Source organism: Salvelinus namaycush, chromosome 13 (genome assembly GCF_016432855.1).
Source record: "Salvelinus namaycush isolate Seneca chromosome 13, SaNama_1.0, whole genome shotgun sequence".
Taxonomy (NCBI): Eukaryota; Metazoa; Chordata; class Actinopteri; order Salmoniformes; family Salmonidae; genus Salvelinus; species Salvelinus namaycush.
The window spans coordinates 29,446,234-29,468,043 of NC_052319.1; the positions used below are offsets into that span (position 1 = coordinate 29,446,234).

A 21,810-nucleotide genomic window follows, 5' to 3' on the forward strand; every position below is an offset into this window, starting at 1 on the left:
GCTCTTCAGTAAGGCCATTCTGCTGCCAATGTTTGTCATGGAGATTGCATGGCTCTGTGTTCGATGTTATACACCTGTCAGCAACGGGTGTGGCTGAAATAGCCAAATCCACTAACTTGTCCACATACTTTTGTATATATAGTGTACCATCTGTGCATAATTGGCTATACTCCACATATAAGCATCTTACAGCGATGACTATCTCAGATGACCATGAAAGTCAGAAAGCTCCAATACATGTAGGTAGGTAGGTAGGTAGGTGTGTGTGTGTGTGTGTGTGTGTGTGTGTGTGTGTGTGTGTGTGTGTGTGTGTGTGTGTGTGTGTGTGTGTGTGTGTGTGTGTGTGTGTGTGTGTGTGTGTGTGTGTGTGTGCGTATTGGCATGCTTAAACTGCAAAGTGATATTGTAGATGATGCCTAATTAGATAGTTAGGTGTCAGAGCTGTGACCTGAGTTCTGAGAGGGAGACTTCTCTGCTCTCCTCGGGGTGACTTTGGCACCTCTACTCCACAGAGCCCACAATACTCAGCAGAGTGACAGGTGACCCGCCTGACCCCAACACACACACCCCGGACAGGAACCGGTGTCAGCCATGTGGGAGTCTCCTTCTAGTCCCCAACACGTTTTTTTTCTGACCTTAAAGTTATCTTATGTTGTGATGAATTCACATCCCATGTCATTGGTATGGTATTTCTGCCTAAACCTCAAATGAATAGAAAAGATAAGAGCTGAATAAAATCCTGAATGTGCACTGCTTATCTTTACCATTCTCTTTGGATTGAATCATATGGATCTACATAACAGGTTGCCTGGGACATTAACTTATTTCATAAGTACACTCCAGTTTTGAGGTTGAAAACATCTCAAAGTGAGCAGCACCTCCAACGTGTTTGGTAGGGCACCTCAGTCACCTCTCTCTGACTCTGTCCAAGCACAGTACAACAGTGACACCTGTCGGGAAAAGTCTGTAATCTGTTGCCGAGAAATTGTTTTTACTTTCCTGCGTTAGTAAGTGCGAACAATTGTACAAACCGCATATGTAACAACTTCATGACATATTATTAAATATAAATCTAATATAATATATATATTTTTAAAATAACGAATTATGCGACTGAAAGTCCAATAAAGATACAGCAACCTTTCATATCATATACCAATGTGTTTTTACATGGCACATTTTACACAACAGCTAATTTCATAATATACTATGAAACCGCTTAGCTATTATTATCATCTGTGTATATTATCTGTCTAATCGAATCACAAGGAACTGCATGTTGCACGGGTGTTCTGCACGGCCATTATTATCTTTCGTACACAGACACAGACGGGCGGAGCAATCTGGTCCGAGTCTTGTTGTAACGCAGTTCGTCATCTGCAAGGCATATGACGGATTCTGCTTCATAAACAACACACGTAAGTGCAATGAATATGCGCCTCGAATAACAAACTATTGGCATAAAATACTTATGATATTATTCCCTTGTCGTCAGTGGCGATTTTAGCACGGAAATCTTGGTGGGGCAAAAAACAACAACATGTGGGATGCAATTCCAGCAAAGCCACTACACAACCCTAAACAATACATGAAGTGCACTATGATGGTGACAAATGTTGCCCACAAACTGTTAGAGCCTACATAAAGCTGTCCCAACAGCAGAGTCCCAAAACTTCACAACTGCTACACCTGGCTATCAACGGAGCTTTGTCTTGCAGCGAAAGAGTTCATTCTGTCTCATTTACGGCCTTTTAAAAAAACATAGCTGATATGTCTGACTTGCTTAATCCTCCTGTTGTGTTCGTTTCATGTTAATTCATTCTGTGTTCCCGGTCCAAATTGCCGGACCATTATAGCTGATTATAAATCCATAATAATACATATATGATCACCTAATGTTGTGTTAGATATTTTTATCAACTTAAGTAATTGTGAACATTACAAGTTTACAAGAACATTACATCTTGTATTTGCTATTTATGGCCTGTAGGCCTCATTGACCTGAGCTCATACAACTAGTTTTTGAGTTAAAAAAACATAATGTATGGATTATTTTGACTATAGCAAATTCTCAGATGAAACATATTGTGCTATTTATCACAGACTACTTTGTGTCCAAGTTTAACAAGGATTCTCTCCTCTAGTGTCATGATCAAAGATATGATCAAGAGCCTCACATACAGTATATCGTTTGGTCATTGTGTTGCCACAGAATGAATTGTGAGCAAGACCTCAAAAAAACTTTATATACAAGAGCTGCAAGAAAAGTTCAAGAAAAGTTATTATTGAAACAATGTTGCTATTGTGAGAATGCCACAGGTGTGTTTCCCTGGGGGAAATATTCTATTGGGAAAAGGTTCCCGTGGGGGTTGCCATGGAAGCCAAGAAGGGGAGTGAGGTGTGTGTGTGTGTGTGTGTGTGTGTGTGTGTGTGTGTGTGTGTGTGTGTGTGTGTGTGTGTGTGTGTGTGTGTGTGTGTGTGTGTGTGTGTGTGTTCAAACACATCCATGTGGGGGTCTGGGAGGAGAAGTGTGTCCATCTGATGAATGGGCATGTGCCGGAACTCAATTTTATACACTAATTGTAGTCTCACCCATCTAATGACCGGGAACACCATAGGTGTTCAAAGGTTAAATAAAACACCCAACATTTTATGAAAATCATCAAAATGTGTTTTGTGTGTTCAGATGCCCTGTGTGGACAAAGTCATGGAACCTTATGACAATTAAATGAACTACATTTTTCAGAGAGAACTTTAAATCGGTCCAATTCGACCGGAACACAGCAGGAGGGTTAAACAAATGTGGTTTCTACTGACAATTGATGTACAAACTATGGCATAAGGGGACGACAAGCAGAAGAGGCAATCTGTTATTTCGACTAAGACATTAATGAGCGAGCTAGGACGGACGTAGTAAATATAACTGTTTGTTCAGCACTTTTGAAATGTACAGCAACAGAATTCAGAACATGGGCCGTTCTTACAGTGTTCTCCCTGTACACCAAGTCAGAACCATAGGATAAATAAAGGGGTCATATAAACAATGAAAGCTCTTACAATATTCAATGATTATATTTCTCAAAAACAGTTTATAGGCTACATGTGGACCACCAAGTCAGAACAGTAGGTGAAATTAAGAGGTGAAAATAGACCAAATTATTAGGGTGAGGCACGTGGGCTAATAACAGCTTAACTGTTAACAACTTTCTTAGCTACAGTATACATATCTCCCTGGCATATTACATCATTTATACAGCAGCATACAAGACATTAGACTCACCTTGTTGTGCTGTGCTCACTTGAACAGGAAGGTGGCGTGGCGGTCCTTCGTGGGCAAATTTTATCATCAAACTTTGTCATCAATGTCTGGCATTCTCTGGATTTATGGTGCTTTCAAGACAACTGGGAACTCAGGGGGAAAAAGGTAGAATCATAATGACGTCAGTGATCTTCAGGTTGTAGCTCTAGAACGAGGCCCGAGTTCCGAATGTACAATTCCGAGTTGGATGAAAGTTCAAAACGTTTTTCCCCGAGTTTACAGTTGTCTTGAACTCACTAAAGTCAGATTTTGCAGTTCAGAGTTAACAGTTGTTTTGAGCGCGGCACAAATCATGCTTCATTGACAGCATGGTCAATGTTGAATGTTTATCATTTTAAAACTAGGAAAAGAGCCATTCCACCACACAGCCACTCTGCTGAATAGCAGGCTAGTGATTGCTTTGCAATAATTGCAGTTAGCCACTGATTCCTTCCAAACCACTCATTGTTGAATTTGCGATTTCCAACATTTCCAATGTTTATGGCCAATGGTCAATGAGCACGGATACGTTTTATCTATAATTTCTCTTCATATGACAAGGATTAAAAAGGATTTGCCAGTAGATTGTGGACTTGATTCATGATGATGACTGCTAGCTAAGATTTTTAAAGTATGATGTTGACATGATCAGTCCAATCAAAGCTACTGTGCAAAAAGCTACTGTACATATAACGTGATTTGACGTAATTTTATCTGTGGCCAATGACATTCAGCCTTCTTGGATGAGCCCTTCTAATGACTCTATGGCATCACTCAAGGGGCTAGAATTTAAGATCTCCCCTTAGACTTGGCGGTGACGTAGTGTCCCCATGAGTGACAGAACACTGAGCCAATGACGTCGCAACGCTCCGTATTTTCTGCTGGCTTGCCCCACCACCACAGAAAGCACTGAGCAGGGCTGAAACACCTGCATTTTGGAGCTGCCTTACTCAAGAAAACAAAAAAAAGACCAGCATTTATATGCTGCGTTATTAACTCAATGATGTACAGTATATATTTTTTTTTACATTGTTTGCAAACTGATATGTGACACGTTTAATGACAAAATAACATGCAAGACAGGAAGGGCCCCCTCCCCCCAAAAACATACTAAAAATGCGGGGCTCAAAACAGGTGCGACTCTGCCCTGAATGACAAGTCGCCACTGCTTGTCGTGCTGTTTGGCAGTGTTAAATAAAACGCATTTTTTACACATAAGTATGTGGACACCTTCAAATAAGTGGATACCGGCTATTTCAGCCACACCCGTTGCTGACAGGCGTATAAAATCAAGCACACAGCCATGCAATCTCTATAGACAAACATTGGCAGTAGAATGGCCTTACTGAAGAGCTCCATGACTGTCAACGTGGCACCGTTGTAGGATGCCACCTTTCCAACAAGTCAGTTCGTCTAATTTCTGCCCTGCTAGAGCTGCCCTGGTCAACTGTAAATGCTGTTATTGTGAAGTGGAAACGTCTAGAAACAACAATGGCTCAGCCGCGAAGTGGTAGGCCTCACAAGTTTGGTGGAGGAGGAAGAATGGTCTCAGGCTGATTTTTATGGATCGGGCGAAGGCCCTTAGTTCCAGTGAAGTGGAATTGTAACACTACAGCACACAATGACAGTTTGGCGAAGGCCCTTTCCTGTTTCAGCATGACAATGCCTCCGTGCACAATGCGAGGTCCATAGAGAAATGGTTTGTCTAGAACGGTGTGGAAGGACTTGACTGGCCTGCACAGAGCCCTGACCTCAACCCCATCAAACACCGTTGGGATGAATTGGAACGCCGACTGAGCCAGACCTAATCGCCCAACATCAGTGCCCAACCTCACTAATGCTCTTGTGGCTGAATGGAATCAAGTACCTGCAGCAGTGTTCCAACATCTAATGGAAAGCCTTCCCAGAAGAGTGGAGGCTGTTATAGTAGCAAAGGGGGGACCAACTCCATATTAATGGTCATGATTTTGGAATGAGATGTTCGACAAGCAGGTGTCCACATACTTTTGGCCTCAGTCTATAAAAAAAGTGGTCAGATGAAGCAGATGCTAAACTACAGGACTGTTTTGCTATCACAGACTGGAACATGTTCCGGGATTCTTCCGATGGCATTGAGGAGTACACCACATAAGTCACTGGCTTTATCAATAAGTGCATTGAGGACGTTGTCCCCACAGTGACTGTACGTACATACCCCAACCAGAAGCCATGGATTACAGGCAACATTCGCACTGAGCTTAAGGGTAGAGCTGCCGCCTTCAAGGTGCGGGACTCTAACCCGGAAGCTTACAAGAAATCCAGCTATGCCCTACGAAGAACCATCAAACAGGCAAAGCGTCAATACAGGGCTAAGATTGAATCATACTACACCGGCTCCGACTCTCGTCTTATGTGGCAGGGCTTGCAAACTATTACAGACTACAAAGGGAAGCACAGCCGCGAGCTGACCAGTGACACGAGCCTACCAGACGAGCTAAATAACTTCTATGCTCGCTTCGAGGCAAGCAACACTGAGGCATGCATGAGAGCATCAGCTGTTCCGGACGACTGTGTGATCACGCTCTCCGTAGCCGACGTGAGTAAGACCTTTAAACAGGTCAACATACACAAGGCTGCGGGGCCAGACGGATTACCAGGACGTGTGCTCCGGGCATGTGCTGACCAACTGGCAGGTGTCTTCACTGCCATTTTCAACATGTCCCTGATTGAGTCTGTAATACCAACATGTTTCAAGCAGACCACCATATTCCCTGTGCCCAAGAACACAAAGGCAACCTGCCTAAATGACTACAGACCCGTAGCACTCACGTCTGTAGCCATGAAGTGCTTTGAAAGGTTGGTAATGGCTCACATCAACACCATTATCCCAGAAACCCTAGGCCCACTCCAATTTGCATACCACCCAAACAGATCCACAGATGATGCAATCTCTATTGCACTCCACACTGCCCTTTCCCACCTGGACCAAAGGAACACTTATGTGAGAATGCTATTCATTGACTACAGCTCAGCGTTCAACACCATAGTACCCTCGAAGCATCACTAAGCTAAGGATCCTGGGAATAAACACCTCCCTCTGCAACTGGATCCTGGACTTCCTGACAGGCCGCCCCCAGGTGGTGAGGGTAGGTAGCAACACATCTGCCACGCTGATCCTCAACACTGGAGCTCCCCAGGGGTGCGTGCTCAGTCCCCTCCTGTACTCCCTGTTCACCCACAACTGCATGTCCAGGCACGACTCCAACACCATCATTAAGTTTGCAGACGACACAACAGGGGTAGGCCTGATCACCGACAACGACGAGACAGCCTATAGGGAAGAGGTCAGAGACCTGGCCGGGTGGTGCCAGAATAACAACATATCCCTCAACGTAACCAAGACTAAGGAGATGATTGTGGACTACAGAAAAAGGAGGACCGAGCACGCCCCCATTCTCATCGACGGGGCTGTAGTGGAGCAGGTCGAGAGCTTCAAGTTCCTTGGTGTCCACATCAACAACAAACTAGAATGGTCCAAACACACCAAGACAGTCGTGAAGAGGGCACGACAAAGCCTATTCCCCCTCAGGAAACTAAAAAGATTTGGCATGGGTCCTGAGATCCTCAAAAGGTTCTACAGCTGCAACATCGAGAGCATCCTGACTGGTTGCATCACTGCCTGGTACAGCAATTGCTCGGCCTCTGACCGCAAGGCACTACAGAGGGTAGTGCGTACGGCCCAGTACATCACTGGGGCTAAGCTGCCTGCCATCCAGGACCTCTACACCAGGCGGTGTCAGAGGAAGGCCCTAAAAATTGTCAAAGACCCCAGCCACCCCAGTCATAGATTGTTCTCTCTACTATGGCATGGCAAGCGGTACCGAAGTGCCAAATCTAGGACAAAAAGGCTTCTCAACAGTTTTTACCCCCAAGCCATAAGACTCCTGAACAGGTAATCAAATGGCTACCCGGGACTATTTGCATTGTGTGCCCCTCCCCCCACTCCTATTTTTACATTGCTGCTACTCTCTGTTTATCATATATGCATAGTCACTTTAACTATACGTTCATGTACATACTACCTCAATTGGGCCGACCAACCAGTGCTCCCCCACATTGGCTAACCGGGCTATCTGCATTGTGTCCCATCCACCACCAGCCAACCCCTCTTTTATGCTACTGATACTCTCTGTTCATCATATATGCATAGTCACTTTAACCATATCTACATGTACATACTACCTCAATCAGCCTGACTAACCGTGTCTGTATGTAGCCTCGCTACTTTTATAGCCTTGCTACTGTATATAGCCTGTCTTTTTACTGTTGTTTTATTTCTTTACTTACCTATTGTTCACCTAATAAATTTTTTGCACTATTGGTTAGAGCCTGTAAGTAAGCATTTCACTGTAAGGTCTACACCTGTTGTATTCGGCGCACGTGACAAATAAACTTTGATTTGATTGATGATGTGTAGTTGGCAGAGGACACTACATCATTTGATATTTGGACAGGGAAAAGGGCATGTGATATTTGAATGGTTGCATGATGAAAATGTAAGGCCATTCCAGAATTTAGTGGCAGTATTACAGCAGAGATGTAGGCTACAAGTAGGACTCATATTTTTCAATTTGTCAAATCAAATTTTATTTGTCACATACACATGGTTAGCAGATGTTAATGCGAGTGTAGCAAAATGTGAAATGCTCCAAGAATGATATGGCTATTTCATGTGGATATGGCTCTTGTTTGCATTATAGTGCCATCGTTGAACTTAAAATAGTTTTTTCATATATTCATAGTAACTATGTAATTACAATGTGTAGTATTAATAGTATGTAATAACAGCCTCAACGCCTCTTCCAGCTCTACAGGTCCAGCATGCCTCTTGGCGACATGAGGACACCCCTGCTGTCCAACTCATTTGACGCCCCAGAGGAACCCCTGCCCTGTGACCCGGGAAACCCCACAGTGGGCATCCTAGGCTCAGGTGATTACTCCCGCTCCCTGGCTGTGCGATTAGTTGCCTGTGGTTATAGGGTAGTGGTCGGCAGCCGTAACCCAAAGCATATAGCCACCGGACAGTTTCCTGATGGGGTTCAGCTTCTCACACAGAGGGAGGCGATGGTTGGCACAGAGAAGGTTGTCTTTGCTGCTCTCTACCCTGAACACTACCACACCCTGTTGGGGTTGAGGGATGTGCTGGCTGGGAAGGTGCTGGTGGATGTGAGCAACGCCACCAAGCTTAACAATGGAGAGCCATCTAACGCTGAGAGGCTAGCAGAGCTGTTCCCAGAGAGCAGAGTGGTGAAGGGCTTCAATGTGGTCTCAGCCTGGGCCCTGCAGACTGGAGCTCATGACGGCAGCAGGCAGGTAAGAGAGTAATCATGTATATACTGTACATACAACTCCACACATTGTATACAGTGGCAAGAAAAAGTATGTGAACCCTTTGGAAATACCTGGATTTCTGCATAAATTGGTCGTAAAATTTGATCTGATCTTCATCTAGGTAACAATAATAGACGAACACAGTCTGCTTAAACTAATAACACACAAACAATTATACATGTTCATGTCTTTCTTGAGCCCGCCGTGTAAACGTTCACAGTGCAGGGTGGGGAAAGTATTTGAACCCTTAATAACTGTTTGACCCTCCTTTGGCAGCAATAACCTCAACCAAACGTGTTCTGTAGTTGCGGATCAGACCTGCACGGTCAGGAGAAATTCCTCTTTACAAAACTGTTTCAGTTCAGCAATATTCTTGGGATGTCTGGTGTGAAATGTTCTCTCGAGGTCATGCCACAGCATCTCAATTGGGTTGAGGTCAGGACTGACTGGGCCACTCCAGAAGCGTATTTTCTTCTGTTGAAGCCATTCTGTTGTTGATTTACGTCTGTGTTTTGGGTCGTTGTCCTGCTGCATCACACAACTTCTGTTGAGCTTCAATTGGCAGACAGATAGCCTAACATTCTCCTGCAAAATGTCTTGATAAACTTGGGAATTCATTTTTCCGTTGATGATATCAAGCTCTCCAGGCCCTCAGGCAGCAAAGCAGCCCCATACCATGATGCTCCCTCCACCATACTTTACAGTTGGGATGAGGTTTTGATGTTGGTGTGCTGTGCCTTTTTTTCTCCACACATAGTATTGTGTGTTCCTTCCAAACAACTCAACTGTAGTTTCATCTGTCCACAGAATATTTTGTAAGTAGCGCTGTGGAACATCCAGGTGCTCTTTTGCAAACTTCAGACGTGCAGCAATGTTTTTTTTAGACAGCAGTGGCTTCTACCGTAGTGACCTCCCATGAACACCATTCTTGTTTAGTGTTTTACGTATTGTAGACTCGTCAACAGAAATGTTAGCATGTTCCAGAGATTTCTGTAAGTCTTTAGCTGACACTAGGATTCTCCTTAACTACATTGAGCATTCTGCGCTGTGCTCTTGCAGTCATCTTTGCAGGACGGCCACTCCTAGGGAGAGTAGCTACAGTGCTGAGCTTTCTCCATTTATAGACAATTTGTCTTACCATGGACTGATGAACATCAAGGCTCTTAGAGATACTTTTGTAACCCTTTCCAGCTTTATGCAAGTCAACAATTCTTAATCTGAGGTCTTCTGAGATCTGTTTTGTTTGAGGCATGGTTCACATCAGGCAATGCTTCTTGTGAATAGCAAACTCAAATTTTGTGAGTGTTTTTTATAGGGCAGGGCAGCTCTAACAACATCTCCAATCTCGTCTCATTGATTGGACTCCAGGTTAGCTGACTCCTGACTCCAATTAGCTTTGGAGAAGTCATTAGCCTAGAGGTTCACATACTTTTCCCAACCTACACTGTGAATGTTTAAATTACGTATTCAATATAGACAAGAAAAATACAATAGTTTGTGTGTTATTCGTTTAAGCACACCATGTTTGTCTATTGTTGTGACTTAGATGAAGATCAGATCAAATTTGATGACCAATTTATGCAGAAATCCAGGTAATTCCAAAGGGTTCACATACTTTTTATTGCCACTGTATGTAGTTATAGACGTCGCACACCGACAGGCATTCACCCACACAATGTGAGCCTCAATTTCTCCTAATCAGTCCTCTCCCCCCTGCCCCTCCCAGGTCCTGATCAGCAGTGACTGTCCTGAGGCCAAGAGAACTGTGATCCAGCTGGCTCGCAGTATGAGTTTCCTGGCCGTGGACATGGGAGGCCTTGCTAGCTCTAGGCACGTTGAGGACGCCCCCCTGCGCCTCTTCCCATCCTGGGGTGGCCCCCTAATGGTCACTTTCCTCCTCATCCTCTTCTTCTACGGCTACAACTTCCTGCGTGGCATTCTCATGCCCTACCTGTCCCGGGGGCAAAACAACTTCTACCAGCTACCCCTGGAGACGGTGAACGAGACGCTGCCAGCAGTGGCCCTGGTGATCCTGGCGCTGGTCTACCTCCCGGGACTGTGGGCTGCCGCACTGCAGCTGGCCCGGGGAACCAAGTACAGCCGCTTCCCCGGCTGGCTGGACCACTGGATGGGGAGACGCAAACAGCTAGGCCTGCTGAGCTTCCTGTGTGCCGGGCTGCATGCGGTCTACAGTATGTGTCTGACCCTGCGCAAGGCTTCTCAATACAGGCTGCTGGATGCAGCGTACAGACAGGTGAGTGGTTGGAGTCAGTTGAACAGGTTGAACTCATAGTCAGTTGAACAGGTTGAACTCATAGTCAGTTGAACAGGTTGAACTCATAGTCAGTTGAACAGGTTGAACTCATAGTCAGTTGAACAGGTTGAACTCAGTCAGTTGAACAGGTTGAACTCATAGTCAGTTGAACAGGTTGAACTCATAGTCAGTTGAACAGGTTGAACTCATAGTCAGTTGAACAGGTTGAACTCATAGTCAGTTGAACAGGTTGAACTCATAGTCAGTTGAACAGGTTGAACTCATAGTCAGTTGAACAGGTTGAACTCATAGTCAGTTGAACAGGTTGAACTCATAGTCAGTTGAACAGGTTGAACTCATAGTCAGTTGAACAGGTTGAACTCATAGCTAGTTGAACATCTATAATCCATCAGTAGTGGACTATCCAAATAAAATGTTACCAACCGTGGTTGGTGATGTCACTGCTGTGGAGCAGTAGGCCGGGGCTGCATTTTGAACTCTCTATGAGTGTGAACATGACGTGACACAGAGTGTGGCTGAGGCCTAATTAACAGACTGACTCCGTTAAGAGCTGCTTGTTGGGGGCAGGATGCTCTCACGCATCCAGCTCTCCCATGGAGCGTTGTTCACAAGTGGGAGAAGGCAGTGCGTGCTCATTAGTTGATCCACAGATTAAGTGTTCCTCTCACACTTATCTCACAGTCTCCCAGTATTTTAATGCTTTTAACTGTATCAGTGAATAATTTGGTTTTCCACTAACCGGACTTTGTGCCCCTTCAGGTGAAGGCGGGAGTGGAGCATTCCTGGGAGGAGCCTCAGGTGTGGAGATCAGACCTTTATCTGTCCTCTGGCATTCTGGGACTTGGTGTTCTGACTCTTCTGGCCATCACATCTCTACCCTCGGTGGGTAACGCTCTCAGTTGGAGAGAGTTCACTTTTGTACAGGTGAGTAGCTAACAGCACGATATTTGACACTTTTGTATGCACCCGTAGTTTATTGCAACATTTTGAGCGGTTTTCTATCACCTGTCTCCAGTCAGGGTTGGGGTACGCTGCCTTGACTCTCTCCATCATGCACACCCTCTTCTTCAGCTGGGACTTTGCTTTCTTCTCATTTGCTTACCCTTACTACATGCCCCCCACATACCTGCTGGCACTGATCCTGCCCTGTCTGGTCCTGGTGGGTCGGCTCTTCCTGGCGCTGCCCTGCCTGGCGTTCAGACTGGCAAAGATACGTCGAGGCTGGGAGAGTCCATGCCACCACCCTCCTCAGACCCAAGAGGACACAGCCAATGGCGTGCTGCCCAGGGACTTGAGTGGTGATGTGTGACGGTCCAATCAAGTAGAGACTCAGTGCAAATCCATTTTCTAGCTCTGATGAAAGGGATAGTTCGTTGTACATATTTTGTCTGACACACACTATGGCACTTTTTAATGCCACTTAATTTTAAAATCCAAATAAGAAACAAACTCAAGAAAAGTGTTACTATTTTTCTAGAAACTGAAATACTGAAAGGTTACCTGACAAGTCCAATATACAACTACCTTCTGTTATGATAAATTATATACGCTCTTTGTTTAACTGGGTTAAGAAACATTAACAGAAATATGTATCATTTTCACTGAGTATCATAGCAAGACAATTCATATTTGACTAGACCTCTAAGCTTCTCTTGGGTAAAGTGAAGACGGATGTGACCACTTTCTGGTCAATTTCAGCATGTTCAAATCTCCAAACCCACTATTCAACTAGATTTACCAACCAGAAGTGCCTGAATTGAGCCTCAACTGAGAAGCTGCACTTGACCCCGAAATAGAAGAAAAATTGAGACAGAAGTCTGTATAAGTGTAACGGATGTGAAATGGCTAGCTAGTTAGCGGGTACGCGCTAATAGCGTTTCAATCGGTTACGTCACTCCCTCTGAGACTTGAAGTAGGGTTTCCCCTTGCTCTGCAAGGGCCGCGGCTTTTGTGGAGCGATGGTTAACGACGCTTCGTGGGTGTCAGTTGTTGATGTGTGCAGAGGGTCCCTGGTTCGCGCCCGTATCGGGGCGAGGGGACGGTCTAAAGTTATACTGTTACATAAGGACATTGGATTAGTGTTAGAGACCTAGTCAATACAGTCCGTCTTTGCTGTTCAGCTGTGTGTTACTGCACTGTCGCTTCCAGACAGACAGTCTGTGTGCAGTGTTGTGGAATATCTTGAGTCAAATATTTGCACAGATACCGGAACTTGTGAATTCAATTTAGACTTTATTACAAACGTAACAGAGCCAAGCCTTTCCATGGAAAATACTAAATTCTCTAATCACAGAGTTCTGACTTTATAGTTTTTCCTGTCTTTACATTGCACATATAGTCACTCCTTGTATGTACATGAACAACTCCTATTGGCCTTATAGTTCTCCCATCTTTGCATTACGTATAGAATCCCCTCCCTCTATGTGAAAATAACTCCTCTTGATCTTTCTCCACCATTATCTTTCCATCTCAGTTCTTACTTAACACCCACATCTGACAGCTGTATAGGTTATAATGGTAGCAGGCCCTGTTCATATATGTTCCATTCCTTATATAGCCACTCTGTCTTAGCACTTCAGTGGACAGTCTAAACACTGCCTGCTAATATTGGAGTCATTAGTTTTGCTACTACAGCAGCTCCAGTACTAACAGCATTATTATGTAAGGAGACTGGACACATCAGTCACAAAACACACAACTACTGTCAACCTGGGAAATGAACAATTAACTGAAGGAAAGTGTCTTCAGCGCACGCACACATAAGGTGCAATATACACTCACCAGCCAGTTTATTAGGTACACCACCCAGTTTATGAAAATGGAGGCGGCATTGAGGCAGTCACAGTTCGATTGAATGTTAAAACGAGTAACCTAAGCAACTGAGTGTGGTATGATCGTCTGGGCCAGGCGCGCTGGATCCAATATCTCAAAAACAGCCTCACTCCTGGGATTTTCACATACGACAATGTCTAGGGTTTACCGAGAATGATGCGACAAACCAAAAATATCCAGTCAGCGCATTCCTGTGAGCGAAAACAGCTCGTTGATGAGAGGTCGAAGGAAAATGTCAAGAATCGTGCACACTAACAGGCAGGCCAAAAACTGACAAATAACTGCGCAGTACAACAGTGGTATGCAGAAAAGTATCTCGGAACGCACTCATCGATCTTTGTCCATACTGGGTTCCACTCCTATCAGCTAAAAATAAGAAGAGGCTCCATTGGGCACGCAATCACCAACACTGTACAATTGAGGAGTGGAAAAACATCACCTGGTCTGACAAGTCCCGGTTCCTGTTGAGTCATGCTGATGGCAGAGTCAGAATTTGGCATAAAGCAGCATGAGTCTATGGACCCATCTTGCCTGGTACAGTGTATAGCTGTGATAAAGGGCCTTTTGTGATTAATTTGTGTGTAATGCAGTACCTTATTTACCTGTAAAAACTAGAATGAGCAAAGCCAGTGGTTTCTCCTGGGATAAGAGTACATTTCTTTTTTCTATTGAATATTAAAGCTTATGTGCCATATTTGGACCCATCTCAGCAAGGGGGAAAATACTTCACTGTACTTATGCAATAAAGCTTTTTAGATGCATCTTTTCAAACCAGTGATTTAATTTGGAATCATGTTTGCAGTAATAAGACAGGCCTTACAGGAAACTAATAAGTACAAAGAAAATCAATGCACAACCATAATCATATTCAACACCACCAGATAAATGATAAGTGCATTTCAGTGGAGATGTATAAAAGAGGCAAAAACATGTTTTATATATATGGCATGTTAAATTAAAATACTCAAACTTAGGTCTGAAGGCACATGTCACCCCCTCAATCTTCCATCCATGTGTATCCTCCATGTCAGATCAGAATCCCCTCTTCCGTGGTGAAGTGTAAACACCCTTACCACCAGGCCGGTTGGGGGTTGGCTTTAAAGAGCTTATAATCCTCTTTCCTGAAGAAGGCCAATTCTGTTTCATTTGCTGAAACAAAAGAAACAGGAATAAAATAAGGCGCTTCACTTTGAGAATATTTCATTACCAGGATGTTGCCTGAATGCACAGTTCCAACTCATAAAATACATGTAGTACACACAAACAGTCTGAATACTTATGTAAATAAGGTATCTTTTTTATTTTTAAAACACTTGCAAAAAAAATAAAAGGGGTCTGAATAATTTTCCGAATGCACATACAGTACCAGTCAAAAGTTTGGACACCTACTCATTCCAGGGTTTCTTTATTTTTTACATTTTAGAATAATAGTGAAGACATCAAAACTATGAGAACACATGGAATCATGTAGTAAACGAAAAAAACTGTTGAACAAATCAAAATATATTTTATATTTGAGATTCTTCAAAGTAGCCACCCTTTGCCTTGATGACAGCTTTGCATTCTCTCAACCAGCTTCATGAGGGAAGGGGAAGGGTACAAAAACATTTCTGCAGCAGTTTGGAACCACGAAGACTATTCCTAGAGCTCGCCACCCGGCCAAACTGAGCAATCGGAGAAGGGCCTTGGTTAGAGAGGTGACCAAGAACCCGATGGACACTGACAGAGCTACAGAGTTCCTCTGTGGAGAATCTTGTTTCTCATGGTCTAAGAGTCTTTCAGGTGCCTTTTGGCAAACTCCAAGCAGGCTATCATGTGCCTTTTACTGAGGAGTGGCTTCCGTCTTGCCACTCTACCATAAAGGTCTAATTGGTGGAGTGCTGCAGAGATGGTTGTCCTTCTGGAAGGTTCTTATATCTCCACAGAGGAACTCTGGAGCTCTGTCAGAGTGACCATGGTTAGGGAGGTGACCAAGAACCCCAAGGCCCTTCTCCCCCGATTGCTCAGTTTGGCCGGGCGGCGAGCTCTAGGAATAGTCTTGGTGGTTCCAAACTGCTGCAGAAATGTTCTGGTACCCTTCCTCAGTTCTGTGCCTCGACACAAACTTGTCTCAGAGCTCTAAGGACAATTCCTTCAACCTCATGGCACAGATTTATTTAAAAAAAATAATAATTAAGTATTCCATTTTAGAATAAGGCTGTAATATAACAAAATGTGGAGAAAGTCAAGGGGTCTGAATAATTTCCAACATTACTGTATTTTTATACTGGAGATGTATAGCGGTATGGCCCAGGAAGACCCCATCCGCCACCCCCCCCCGTAACTCTTCCCCTGTGTACAGTATGTGTACAAAAACAAGATGACTATACCAATGCCCGCAGCTCTTAGGGTTAGTCCATCTTGCAGAATAAGCTTGTCATCATCCTCCAAACTCATCACCAACTCATTTGTCTGCAAACAGGACATTTATCATTTTGATTGGCTTTGTAAAACACAATTATTTAGAATAAACAATGGGAAAGATTTAACAGGCTTATTGATATAACTACTGAGTATTTGTAAGGTGTCAAGGAGGATACCTTTGCTCCATGTGCCTGGTGGATGATCTTCATTGTGTCTTCAAATGATACATTGTGTAGAAGTTAAGACATATCAATATACTGCATGTATCAAGAATGCATGCCAAATGGGTCCAACAATGTTTAGTGAAGAATAACCTTGAAATGTTTCGGGCATAATTCTCAAAACATAATCGACTCCTAAACCCTACCATCAAAATCAAATGTCTAGGGCACAGGTGTCAAACTCATTCCACAGAGGGCTGAGTGTCTGCAGGTTTTCACTCCTCCCTTGATTGATGAATTAAGGTCACTGATTAGTAAGGAACTCCCCACACCTGGTTGTCTCTGGCTTAATTGAAAGGAAAAACCTGCAGACACCAAACCCTCCATGGAATGAGTTTGGCAGCACCATACGGGGCAATGCCAATGGTAGGGTAGCAGATTAAACTCAAATCCACGACTGGACTGGAGCTCCGATGATACATACAATTACGTTTTTAATAAAATTAAAAAAAAAAGACTTCTTTCAGCATCAAAAGAATAGCCAGCAATTACAAATGACATTGTTCTTTGTAATTGCGTGCTATTCTTTTGATGCTGAAATAAGTCTCTTTTTATTTTATTAAAAACGTAATTGTATGTAACATCGGAGCTCCAGTCTGCCCACACTAATCGTAGCTATTTGGAAGTAGGCAACAGAAGCCACTACTAAAATGCAGCCATAACTTACCATAGCCAAAATTCTTGAAGGGGGGTGGTAGACCGGCTCTCATGCTAACTTCTAAAAAGGGACAAGTCAACATATATGGAACCAGAAAGGCAGATGATGAAATATTGTGGAGTAACATTTTTCATGATGTAGGGTGTTCACTCACGGCTGTACAATGTAGAGAAAAACGGGGCAATTCAAGAGGGTGGCTCTCGAAATGAATGTAAAAAAGTAATTCTCTTTGCCCTATGTCATCATAAATGACAACTAATCAGACTTTTCTACAATATTATAACTTTAATATACTTGTACTTGATAGTGTTGAAATAAGAACGTTAATTTGCTGTAACCATTGCTAGTTTAGACTGCACCGCTCTTGGATGCATCTCATATTTGGTGTTGTGAGGTGATCCTTGGCTTTCATTGCCTGTAACCGCAATCAATCTACGTTGAGAGGGGACTCTTCTATGGCGTTTTAATTGGAAATATTAAGAACTACACAATACACACATATATATAATTTTAATAGCGGATTTAATTTAGAAAAAGGCCATGTTTTCAGCCACTAGCCGGTCAGTTGAGGTTCGAAGTTAGCCGCGGAGCAGCGCCACAGAGTTATATCCAATTTGTAAGTCGCTCTGGATAAGAGCGTCTGCTAAATGACTTAAATGTAAATGTAAATATTGAGCAGTTACCACTTTTTGATCATGCATCTAACGTTAATGACATTCCATTCACTCTAAACATGCTAAATTCTCAGACTAAATCGTCGGTAACTTTTGAACCATATATGGTAGAAACATGGGGTTTGGCCTGTTGTTTTTCTGACTGAATGTTCTAATGCATTCACATATTTATATAAACCTTGAATTAATGAATTATGTTATGGGTGAACACCCTACATAACGTTTAGCTAGCTACCATAAAAATAAATCATACTTACCATTTTTCACAAACTGGATAAATTCCTGGACCGGTTGATCTAAATTCACGCCACTAAATACAACTGGCTTGAAATTTCGGTGCTCAAAAGACCTTACCAACCGTACAGTTAGGACTGCCTCGCTGGACATACTGTAGCTGGCAAGCTAACGTTAGGTGACTGTTTACTTCTAGCTAGCAAAGCAAATGTCTCTTTACAGTGAAATGTCGACACTGCAGCCCTTTAAGCATATATTGACGCTCATACTAATTTAGAACCCGAGCTGAACCTTTATCGCTAGATACTAGTAAAGATTTGTCTGTTCTTAATAACGTTTCAACAAATAAACACACGCGCTTCCGGGATGACGGACCTTCCGCAAGACAAGAGCAAACGAATTTGTGCTCAAAATGCTCAGACTCGATGTGTTGATATGTCTATAATTTCAATATATATAGTTGTTCACATAACCTCTGAATAAAGCTACGGTTTTGTAAAATATTTAAATATGTTCTTGATAAATATGAATACATATTTTACTTGCCAGTAAATCGTTTTGTCTATTTTTTTGTGTCATACTATTCAAATAGTTAAAAGATCTGAATATACTTAGTTTTCTTTATGTCCACTCTATTATAGGGACCCGAAGGACTACTTAAAACGTCTGTAAATTGGATACAATGCTTTTCCGTTAATGCAGTTCATTGTATTTTACTTCTTGTGAACACTTTATACAAAAAGTACATCTTCATCTGGTACTTATTAAGAGCAACCACATGGTGTGTATGACATCATCCTAAACCTGCAGCTGCTAGGTTACCTTCCTGGCCAACCTGACAACAACAATTCATTCCTGGTCTATCTAACATTCCCTCCTGACTGTTATGAGACTCAATAGACAAGGAATGTTCAAAGGCTATGGCAGCACCTGCTTGCCAAAAGCACATGATATGGCATATGATATAAGGCTGCCTGAGGGGGAAAGGGAAATAAAGGGGAGGAGTAGAACCAAAAATATATCTGATTGGCTATGGTAGTGGGTAATACAGGGACAAAGGGCATACCAGTTTGTAATATAGGCCAACGTGGCAGACACCATAGTAGAGATACTTATTTAATTCTGTGGCAGACACACACATCCACATGCCCTACTTTAGTGGGACCACTCGTAACAATGAATTGAGAGCTTTGATTGGTTATCTTTACTCACCCCAACCAACGGAGATGTTGCGTAAAGTGCCACTCATTGAATGTACCAATGGGATTGAGGGGGCGGTCTCGCCTCAAGCAGTAACGAAAAGCGAGCATTAACAATCTACCACAGAGTTTCTAAACCCAGAGGACCAACATCAGGATACTTCCGGGAACGCTACGCGAAGCAAACTCGACAGACCAGACCGGGTTCCCTCAGGTCAATGAGATAAGTGAAACATTCTTCCTTAGTTGTTAATTTTCTCGATTTCTAAAAGGCACAACCTAGATTCTAGCCAATGTCTTAAGTAGCTGAACATGTTATTACTCCAACCTCGTGAATGTGACAAACTGACACTTTTTATTTTTATATACAAACAAAAAAGTACAAATTAAACACAAATAAACAGAAACGCAACACAACCACCATACTTGATACACAACACAATATGGCCACACCTGTCCACGAACACACAAAAATACACAGTAGCTTCCCCTTACAATACACAAACATACTGTACATTAAATCCCCTCACATAGAAATATCATACTCCTCAAGATGGTCAAAATAAGGCTTCCAAACTTTATCAAACACATCCATTCTCTGCACAACCTTATAAAACACTGAATCTAGTGGAATGTAACTACAACTCAGGAGGCTGCTGTGGGGAGGACATCTCATAATAATGTCTGGAAGGGAGCAAATAGAATTGCATCAAACACATGAAAACCATGTTTTGGGTGTATTTGATACCATTTCACCGATTCCACCCCAGCCATTACCACAAGCCCGTCCTCCCCAATTAAGGTGCCACCAACCTCCTGTGAACTACATAGTTCAGCCCTCCAGTTTGTTATTGAAGGTGAGTATGATGCTTTCCAAATGATAGCTATACATTTTGGTGCGGCAATTAGACCTAGGTTACAAAACTTTCCTTGATATTGGTCACCAATATTTACCTTTCCCAACAGAGATAGTCGTGGAGATGGATGGATATACATTCCTAAACACAATGATGTGATAGCACAGACATTATCCCAAAATGGTGTCAGTTTGTCACAGGTCCACAGCATATGTAATAGGGTTCGTTTTAGTTTTTTGCATCTCCAACAGAGATATGACATTTCTGGGTGCATTACATGCATTCTGTCAGGAATGTAGTAAATCCTATGGATTATCTTTAGTTGCAATCATTTATGTCTAATTGTAACAGTGTTACATCCGTCCCTGTCCTCGCCCAACCTGGGCTTGAACCAGGGACCCTCTGAACACATCAACAACTGCCCACCACGAAACTTCATTACCTATCGCTCCACAAAAGCTGTGGCTTTTGCAGAGCAAAGGAAACAGAAGTTACGAATGTAACTATGGTTCTACGAATACCTGGAGGTCATCACTACTTCCCGCCTTTCCAGAATTGATCCGAGAGGGACATCTGTAGTCAGGTAGGTTCTCTTCCTCCACAGCTGCAGAGTAGAGTAGCACACACTTGTCACCCAGATTTTGGTGTTTCTGTCCCGCTTGGAGTCCAAGCGGAGGTCGTTGAACCACACGTGGTGGTCTTAAAGACAGCAGGCCTAACAGTGTCACCATGGAGGCCGCCGCGTGCATGCCCATCAATTGTTGGAACGTTCGTACCTTCACCAACGCGTTCAACTGGAATTGTTGCAGAAGAAAAATAATGATGTCCATGATAAAATAATTTATATGTTTAAAGAAAATGATTAAATAATTCCACTCTGAAACCATGTAATTGTATGAAATTTATTAGAATCATAAAACTATAATCTGATGATGTGTGTAGTTTTAGTCAGAATTAGAACAAGGACCTTTTGTTCCTTTTTAGTTGGTAAGCAGGGTGCAAGTGGGAAACAAATGATAAGAGGAGCTATCGACAGACAAGTTGTACTACTTTGTTCCTTACAGGACATTCTGTCTCCACCCGTGGAGGGGAGAAACTGTTAGGCTTGCAGAAAATTATGAAACGTGTTGCAAATTAACAATGTATCTGTATAGTGGAAAAACACAGACTGTCTGAGCAAGGCGTAGCTTAAGATTTGAACTTGTATGTATGTGCGTAAGATACCTACTGTTTGTGTGTGAAGGTATGTGCGTAAGGAGCCAGTATAAAATTGATGTTTTTGTACAATGGACTAGAACGTTCTCGTGAATAAACATTTTGACTATTGTAAGCTGAGACTCTTGTCTGCTTCATTCAACCAGAATCTTACAAACTCTGGGTTGCAGACTGAGTAGATTAATTGAAGTTTATGAACATTGATAACAAAATTACCATAACAGTCCACTCACATGCCCTCATAGTGCGGGAGTTCAGAGCCATGCCAATAAAGGTGACCTTTTTTTTTTCTTTTTTTTTTTTTAATCCCTTTTTCTCCCCAATTTTCGTGGTATCCAATCGCTAGTAATTACTATCTTGTCTCATCGCTACAACTCCCGTACGGGCTCGGGAGAGACGAAGGTCGAAAGCCATGCGTCCTCCGAAGCACAACCCAACCAAGCCGCACTGCTTCTTAACACAGCGCGCCTCCAACCCGGAAGCCAGCCGCACCAATGTGTCGGAGGAAACACTGTGTACCTGGCCCCCTTGGTTAGCGCGCACTGCGCCCGGCCCGCCACAGGAGTCGCTGGAG

The 21,810-nt window shown here is 43.1% G+C and overlaps 2 protein-coding genes across 2 annotated transcripts; one reads left to right on the forward strand and one right to left on the reverse strand.

The window, feature by feature from the left end:
* Positions 1-1,336: 1,336 nt before the first annotated feature.
* Positions 1,337-12,861, forward strand: steap3 (STEAP family member 3, metalloreductase). The gene is made up of 5 exons (XM_039006431.1): positions 1,337-1,418; positions 8,144-8,650; positions 10,395-10,922; positions 11,703-11,867; positions 11,959-12,861. Exons 2-5 carry the CDS (start codon positions 8,159-8,161, stop codon positions 12,250-12,252), a joined length of 1,479 nt encoding a protein of 492 aa, XP_038862359.1. The 5' UTR covers positions 1,337-1,418; positions 8,144-8,158; the 3' UTR covers positions 12,253-12,861.
* A 294-nt stretch (positions 12,862-13,155) lies between these two features.
* c13h2orf76 (chromosome 13 C2orf76 homolog) lies at positions 13,156-18,355 on the reverse strand. The gene is made up of 5 exons (XM_039007043.1): positions 17,989-18,355; positions 17,067-17,117; positions 16,355-16,392; positions 16,145-16,226; positions 13,156-14,924 (listed from the first exon to the last, which is right to left on the reverse strand). The coding sequence occupies exons 1-5, from the start codon at positions 18,116-18,118 to the stop codon at positions 14,845-14,847; spliced, it is 381 nt and encodes a 126-aa protein (XP_038862971.1). The 5' UTR covers positions 18,119-18,355; the 3' UTR covers positions 13,156-14,844.
* Positions 18,356-21,810: the final 3,455 nt, after the last annotated feature.

Bases quoted from the DNA above. Each gene is read 5' to 3' on its own strand.
- steap3 (XM_039006431.1), top strand. From the start codon at position 8,159: ATGCCTCTTGGCGACATGAGGACACCCCTGCTGTCCAACTCATTTGAC. The intron at 8,651-10,394 runs GTAAGAGAGTAA...TGCCCCTCCCAG, and splicing joins CTCATGACGGCAGCAGGCAG to GTCCTGATCAGCAGTGACTG. The intron at 11,868-11,958 runs GTGAGTAGCTAA...ACCTGTCTCCAG, and splicing joins GAGAGTTCACTTTTGTACAG to TCAGGGTTGGGGTACGCTGC.
- c13h2orf76 (XM_039007043.1), bottom strand. From the start codon at position 18,118: ATGTCCAGCGAGGCAGTCCTAACTGTACGGTTGGTAAGGTCTTTTGAG. The intron at 17,118-17,988 runs GTAAGTATGATT...GTCCCTTTTTAG, and splicing joins TATCCAGTTTGTGAAAAATG to AAGTTAGCATGAGAGCCGGT. The intron at 16,393-17,066 runs GTAAGTTATGGC...TATCATTTGAAG, and splicing joins CTTCAAGAATTTTGGCTATG to ACACAATGAAGATCATCCAC.